Source organism: Alexandromys fortis, unplaced genomic scaffold, assembly GCF_014885135.2.
Source record: "Alexandromys fortis isolate MF-2015 unplaced genomic scaffold, M_Fortis_MF-2015_v1.1 scaffold_3, whole genome shotgun sequence".
Lineage (NCBI taxonomy): Eukaryota > Metazoa > Chordata > Mammalia > Rodentia > Cricetidae > Alexandromys > Alexandromys fortis.
Genome location: NW_026067909.1, coordinates 10,011,041 through 10,019,105, shown reverse-complemented (window position 1 = coordinate 10,019,105; position 8,065 = coordinate 10,011,041). Strand labels below are relative to the sequence as shown.

At 50.5% G+C, this 8,065-nt stretch overlaps 1 protein-coding gene across 1 annotated transcript in view; it reads right to left on the bottom strand.

Annotated features, from left to right (window-relative positions):
• Window positions 1-6,910: 6,910 nt before the first annotated feature.
• Window positions 6,911-8,065, bottom strand: part of Muc2 (mucin 2, oligomeric mucus/gel-forming) — a 37,102-nt gene continuing 35,947 nt past the window's right edge. Inside the window, exons 56-58 of the mRNA XM_050137533.1 lie at window positions 7,886-7,925; window positions 7,416-7,542; window positions 6,911-7,289 (exon numbers count right to left, since the gene is read on the bottom strand). Coding sequence (XP_049993490.1) covers window positions 7,067-7,289; window positions 7,416-7,542; window positions 7,886-7,925 — 390 coding nt within the window. The 3' untranslated portion in view covers window positions 6,911-7,066. The remainder of the gene's footprint in view (window positions 7,290-7,415; window positions 7,543-7,885; window positions 7,926-8,065) is intronic.

Genomic DNA, 8,065 nt, shown 5'->3' with positions numbered 1-8,065 from the left:
CCTCCCGTATCAATCACTAATTAAGAGAACCCTCCACAGGCTTGTATACAGGCTGATCTTATGGGGGCATTTTCTCAGCTCATCTCAAATGACTGTAATTTGTGTCAAGTTAACAACAAAAAAAAAAATGGGTCAACGCACTGAAAAATTAGATTAGGCTCCACCTCCTGGCCTTATTTTAGTATGCTGGTCTCCATAAAGATCTGTCTTCAAATCCAGTCACATTCTGAGATCCTGAGGATCCCCACACCAACATAGGAACGTGGGGAAAGGACACAGTTTGAGTGTCGCAGCGGGAATAAGAAAAATATCAACAGCTGAAAGAGTAACCATGGTACAAACAATGTGTTGCATAAACAGCAAGTGGGGGGGAGGCGGCTTCCAGAGGCAACCATGTGCACGGATCCCAGGCAAAGCTGCTACCAAAGCTGCTACCTGAACTTAAGATTCAGAAAACAGAAAATATACAAAAGGAGAAGAACCAGGGTGACTTCAGCAGGAGTCCGGGTGCCGGGGATGTTCTGGGTCTCGCCTGGAGCCGGTCACGTGTGTGTGCCTGTGTGGACACTCACCAGGCCATGCACCGCAGATACCTGTGATTATGAGGCTCAATTCAGCTCAGAGAGACTGCTCTAGTCTCACTTCTGCTGCTGTGGTTTAAAAAAAAAAAAAAACTAACAAAAAGCAACATAGGGGATAAAATGGTCCATTTCTTCTTATAATCCCAAGTTACAGTCCACGATTGAGATAATCAAGGCAGGAACTTCAAACAGCTGGTCGTGCCACATCCGCAGTCGTGTGTGTGTGTGTGTGTGTGTGTGTGCGCGCGCGCGCGCTCAGCTCCACTTCCCCACTCACACACTGCATGATCCCCTGCCTAGGGAATGGTGCTGCCCACGGTGGGCTGGATCATCCCACGTCAATTAAGACAACCACCCATATACATGACCACAGGACAATCGCATTTAGACAATCCCTCACGAAAACTTTTTCCTCAGGTGATTCTATGTTGTGTTTAGTAGACAGCTGAAGCCAAGCACCACAGAGACCTGTCAGCACAGTCAACTCAGGGTCTCTATGGCCGCGGGAGACAAGAGGCAATGTTTTTGAAGTACTAAAAGAAAAGAAATTAATACGAACATTCTAAAGTCAGATGAATTGTTTGTTTATTTGTTTTTTCTCGTTGCTATAACAAAATGCCTGACAGAGGCAACGTAAGGGGGGAGGGTTAATTGTACTTTCGAGGCCACATCTCACCGTGGCAGGAAAGGCAAGGTAGCTGGGATAGCTCCATTCATGCTAACAGAAGTTAACAGCTCAGCTTGTTCACATCTTGGGGAAGTAGAGCACTCAGGATCCAGAAGAGGATTCACCTTTAACACCCACCCACAGTGAGTCATTTCTGGTCGGTCTCAAATGCTTCATAGCTCCATAGCCTCCTAAAATAGTACCACAAACTAAGGACCAAACTCACGAGTCTGTGGGGGACATTTCACACTCAACACATGTCAGCCCAGCTGTGTTCACCACAAGACATAAAACTGTCTCTTGTCTCTGAGGCTGGGGAGGATTTGGCAGAGGGTTAGAGAGCCTGTAGCGAGGGCCTCAGCACAGGACACCTTGCAGATGTGGAGCAGGCAGAACAGAGAAGATGTCTCCACAACCTGCTGCCATTCCTTCACAAAAGGGAGGCCTGGGGGAGCCAAAACCAGAGCTCACGATGCATCAGCTTCTCAGAGACAGTAAGAGTGGGTCAAAGAGCTTGGAACACTCCTTTCAAGGGAAGAAAGAAGTGTGCTGTCCCCAGACTTCTTTGGCAGCTGCTCCTGGGACCCACATCTGTCCCTGTGACTCTCCAGCCCCTCTACAGGCGAGGGTACCACTGGGATAACACAGCCACATGGTCCTCTGTGGAGTTAGCACCTCCCTGGCTTGGCCATATGGTAGTGGTGGCCTCACCCCTATCAGGGTCAAAAGAGCATGACTGGCCCCAGGAGAGGGACTCGTGGGCTCCAAGAGTGAACCAGGCACCCTGGACTCTGACCTGGCTTATCACTAGTCTTCACAGTGGCACTGCTACAGGAGTGGGAACAGGAAGCCCTCTCCGTTCTTAGGTAAACTTCTGTGGCCTGGAGCATGGCCCATTACCCCTACACACACACACACACACACACACACACACACACACACACACACGTACATCTGGCCAGAACTCTGAGGGCCTGTAGTTTGATTGAGTTCTGTTGTTTTAGATCTGAGTTGTACTTGGGCTCTGACCTCAAGGACAGCAGGAGGTTGCTGTCCAGTACAGCATATTCCTCTGCCTGCCACCCATGACTTAGTCTCATCAGGGAGGCATCTCAAAGGCACTCAAGTTCAGTTTGCACTGGGGCCCTCTGTTCTCACTGGGGACAGTCTGGGCAGCATAGGCCATGATCCAAATTTCCCTAGGACTTCCTGTGAAATGACAGTCCCTCTGAGCTGAAACCATGACACGCAAGCAGAGTGGCCCGTGTAGGGTCAGTGTATTCCGCAGTGTTCAGTGCAAGGTAAGAAGGTTGCCATGGCTAGCTAGATAGGCCAGAAGGAAGGCTCTGTCTCCCCCCTGTTAACCTGACCTAACTGGTCTCAGGTTCCCTCTTGCAGGACTGGCCACACACTTGTCCTGTGACCGCAGTTCCCAGTGTCCACGTGCAGAGCCTGCTTCAGCTCCTATGAAGGAACAGCTGTTGGAAGCACCGGCATGACCCAAACTGACCACTTTATCCCTATCCCTCTACCCAGAGGCTGAAGCTAGATCAACGGAGCCAACAGTGAAAGAAAGGGCTGCCGTTACAACTGCCTTCGCCTGGGAACAAGGCACAGAGCCCAGGACCAAGGGGTTGGATGACCTTGGAACCCTGTAGCTCTCTGGAGACCCCCTAAAGTCGAAGAGCAACGATCACAAGTACAGAATGATGGCTAAGCCACTCTCTGTGTTTCTGGGCTAGTAGGAACCACCCTCATTCACACAGGAGTGTGAAGACAATCAGGTGACTCACTGACCCAGGAAATTGCCAAGCACCAGTAAGCAGCATTTTGTGTCCTGGTCACAGTCCCTGAGATGAGAGGATGCCACCAGGCATGCCACCAAAAGAACACCTTTCAACGATGGGCAAAAGAAGCCATCTGGTTGGGCCATGTTAGCAAAAGCCTGTGGAGAGAAAGAGGTTGTGTGGAAAGGGCCTGCCTGCCAAGACATGCCTGGGTCAGCCTTGGCTTGGGCTTGAGACAGAGAATGACACCCTCCCCCAGATTCATGAGGTGGGCATGGTTCTGATCACAACCCCATTTGCAAGGTGGGAGTGGGGGTGGGGAACAACATCCTGAGCTGGCCGGATGTCCCAAAGACCAGGGACCGAGCTAAAGCTATGAACAGTAGAATAACACAGTAGGCTTTCAGAACACATCCGTGGCTTCAAGGACCTTGATGCCATTGGGGTAACAATAGGGGCCCACGAGCCAGGGTGGCCAGGCTGCCCCTGCCATCTTTTAGCTCAGTGCCAGTGGGGTTGCTGGTTCACCCAGTCTTGTATCTATGACAACCCCCTAGACAATGTCACTGGAAAGTAAGTGAAGGTTTTGAGTATTGTGCCCTCCGTATAAGATCTGGAAAGAATCCCTATACTAAGGACACTTCTGTTGTCCTTTCTGGGTCCTCAAAGGTGCAATTTCCCTATATAGGAATGCTGGCGGTATCAGCTCGACATCTCCATGACTTCTTCTGGGCCATGCTCCATGCACCCAGGTTCCCTGCCCCAAACAGCTAAGGACACAGTGGCAAAGCACCAGCCAGGGTGCAGAGTCACAAGGCTGGCTCTTCCTAAGGCTCCTCTCCTCGTGTGGTCATACTATGTGTCTATGTCCTGATCTCCTCTTGATCCATAGCCAATTACATTAGGCCCCATCGTAATGACCTCTGTGTGATTTAATCCTTTTTAAAGACCATGTCTTTAGAGGACGGATAAATGGCTCAATGTTCTTGCAGAGGATCGGTGGCTCACACATGGTGGCTCAATGGACACACCATTCCTACCGCACATCTGGGGCTCTCTCCATGGTCTGCCAACACTGTGAAGTTTTCAGAGCCCATTCCCTCCACACAGGTCCTGTTCAGCTACTCAGCTCTGTTTTCTGGCCATTGATGTCAGACTCAATCTGTGTAGCACAGGCCATGGAGGAGTTGGGGTGGGGTGGGGTGGCAGAATGATCAGAGTGACAAGACCTGGTCAAGCAGAGAAGAAAAGTAAGTGGCTCAAGACCATGTGGCCTCAGGAACCCCTCTGCTAGTGGTCCAGTATACACTCTTACTCCCCCTGCTGGTAGCCCAGTATACACTCTTACTCCCCCTGCTGGTAGCCCAGTATACACTCTAGCTCCCCCTGCTGGTAGCCCAGTATACACTTTAGCTCCCCCTGCTGGTAGCCCAGTATACACTCTAGCTCCCTCTGCTGGTAGCCCAGTATACTCTCTAGCTCTCCTTGCTCATGGCCCAGTACACACTCTCTGGTGCCCTAGCTGGTTTTTATGATGAGTGACTTTAAACAGTAAGGGCATAGGACAGCAATATGGACCCCACCACCCCTCAGATTAGCATGTAGCCAGTTTTACTTTCAAATGTTCTTCCTCGAGGGAATTGGACAATATACTCACAGCTGCCCCTTTCAGTCCTGCCACAGACATAGCCTTAATCCCAAATCTAGTGCTTCCTAGGTGTTTGCCACATCCATTCATTTGTTTTGTTTGTTTGTTTTGCATAGGGAGATGCACATGTACCATGTGTCGAGGTCAGAGGCCAGTTCCTGGAAGTCAGTCCTCTCCTTTCCCTATGTGGGTCCCAGAAATTTAATTCAGGTTTCCAGGCTTGGTGGCAGTTGTCTTTAACCCCAAACGATCTTACTGTACCTCAAATGTTCTATGTTTATTGCATTTGCAGCTATTCAAGTAATATGATATTGTTTTACATTTGTAGAAACTAACAGATACCACCAACCTTGAAGAGATGGCTCGGTCAGTAAAGCACTTGTAGATCAAGCATAAAGACATGAAGACAGATCGAGCATTAAATATAATCTAATATTTAATCCCTAGAAAACATGTGCAAAAAGCTGGGGAGGGAGAGACAGGAGACCCCATACAGAGAGCCTAACCTAAGCAGTATGCCCCAAGTTCAACAAAGAGACTCTGTCTCAAAAACAAGGTTGATAGCACCTAAAGAATGGTACCCACAGTTGACTGCTGCCCTCCACATGCACCCACACACATGTGCGTGCACATGCATATAACTGCCTGTAACTCTAGCTCCAGGAGATTGAATACTCTCTTCTGGTCTCTATGTAAGTACACACACACACACACACACACATACACACACACACACACACACACACACACACACACACACACACACACTTCTCTTCCCAAAGGGAGACCATTTGTGTTTTTTGCTCGCATCCATCCAAGAGCCATCACTGGCCAGCCACCAAGAGTCTCTGGCTCCCCCAGCTGCTCAATGGTAGTATTACAATCCCAGCATCCAAAGTCTGTGCTGAGCTGGACCAGGATGGATTCTGGGAAGACTTCTGAGCTGGTTTTAGCCACCACAACAGAAGAGACCTTGGAGATGAGAGCAGCCCTGTCACCCCAGGTTCTGGGCAGCTGAGGTGTGCAGTAGAATGCCAGCCAAGCAGCAAGCAGGAGGCATGAGGAAGACAGGCCTTGGCAGTTTTTGTCATTGCTGCATGACAGAGTCCATCCTGACTAATACACGTTAGAAAGTTTTCTTTTAAATATTAATCCTTAGATTTTAAAATTAAACCCTATTCATCATTACTGGGACTCTGGGTAGGAAAGGGGCTTCATACACAGCACCCACACACACACATACACCCTATGTTTGAACCAATACAAGAGCAAGTAAGGGGATTGATAATTTTCCAAAGGACCACATAAGCTCATGCTGTAGATTCATGTGGTTTGTCAGCTCTGCCCAGCAGTCTTCGAGAAACCATGTTATAGTTCGTTTATGAAGTATATATCCCCCACCCCCACCAAAATGGCTCACAGATTGGACGGTAAGGGTGTTATCCGGGGAGACTCTCGGTGGGGGGGTGAGACCTGGCTAAAGGTTAAAAGGGCTGAGTCCTTGCAGGATGTTATCCCTGGCCTTTGCCAGTCATGCTCAGTCAGCTTCCTGGCGAACCATGCTGTGAACAACTTGTCTCTGCCACAAGTTCCTGCAGCTTTGGTGTTCTATTCAAATGCATGGGGTCACGCAACCATGGACTGATCCCTCAAAACCCTGAGCCAAATAAACCGCCCTTCCTTCACACTGTTTCTAGTTGGGTATATTTATGACAGTGACACGGATGTAAACAATACAGTCCACAAAGTCACCACTGCTTTTCTTTCAGTTTGTGGCAGAAGCCAATGCCCTGCCCCCAGTCTGTGGCCTGAGGCCTCCTCAGTGACACACACACACACACACACACACACACCCCATAGGCACAGACAGATGGAAATACATTTGTGTGCACGCACACCTGTGTACTCACACCTGAACACACACTGTCCCTCAGCATGTGGACAAAAGTCTCACCCATAGTGGAAAACCCTGGAATGGAACTCATGGTGGGAAGGGGCCTTTGTTCACCCAGTGCTCTGAACAAACAGAGCCCAGAGCCTAAGAGTAAGTAATACAGGTGGTAGAGTCGCATCATGTCTGGTGTGCAAAAAAAAAAAAACAGTAACTGGACCCCAGGGATTCTAAGGAACCCTCTCCAAACTATCTAGCCCCACCCGGTTCCCAGAAGCCATCCACGTAGTGGGCAGTTCAGATCCTTGCAGAACCAACTTAAACCACACGACCAGATTGGCTATGCCTGAGTTTATTATCATAAAGCAAGGGATGGAACAGAAACTCTGAAAATAAATATCGGCAGAGAAGAAGCCAAGCTAGAAGAGGAGGGAGCTCAGAGGGTCAGCAGCATGGTGCGAGACGGGAAGGGAGGAACACGGTAGAACCCATTCACTTCCTTCCCAGAAGTCGGGGACTGGAACGCCTGACGCGGACTTGCTGGGCCTGGGGGAGCGCACAGACGGTGTCCTGGCAGAGACAGCTCTCAATGTGTGTGTAAGTATGGCTCAGCTGACTGCCATCTGGACATTCCAGGGTCACCTGGCGCTCGCTGGTCCTCTCCTCCTTGCAGCAAGAGCACCTGTGATCCAGATCCTGGACCTGGGCAGAGTACCTGGGGACAGGAGGGGCGGAATGAGTTCAGCCTCCCTAGGAGCAGCAGCAGCATCCTCCCTCCGCCACCGGGGCCTGTCCTCGAGCCCCTCCACCCTCCATCTCACACTTGCAGCCTGAGACTCACATGGCGAAAGTCCCACAGGAGCCCGAGCAGTAGTTCATGGAGACATTCTTGGAGCAGCCATTGTAGGAAATCTCCTTCTTGACACGGATGAGCGAGCAAGGGACTGCGGTGTTGTTTTTAGGAATACCTGTGGAGGAGATGCAAGTGCAGGGATGGTCTAAGACTGGCTCGTGATCTCCTTTTCTCTCTCCCTCCCCCTCTTTTTCCCTTTCTCCCTCCCCTTCCCTATCCCCTCCCTCTTCCTCCCCCTCTTCCTCTACTGCGCTGGTTTTTCTCCTCTCTCCCAACATGGCTAGCCCTTAACTCCCAGTCTCACTGTTCTTTAAGGAAATGAGCCCCCTTCCTGGAAGGGGAGTCAGAGTGTAGTAGACACAGTAGGAACAGGAGTCCCGAGGTACCCTGCCCTGGTGTCTTCCTGCCCAGGCTCTGGTAAAGCCCACCCACCACCCTGTTCCGCCAGCTGTACTCACAGGTCTTACAGCAGCCATTTGGCATGTACGTGATGGAGCCCTGAAGGGAAAGAAGAGTGTGAGGGAAGCCCAGAGCACCCCCAGCAGGTGCATGCCCCTTCATGGGGTGCATAAGGAGGGTATGGAACAAGCCTCCCGGAAGCCAGGCAGCTGGGGCATCAGGCAGAGCACAGGGCCAGA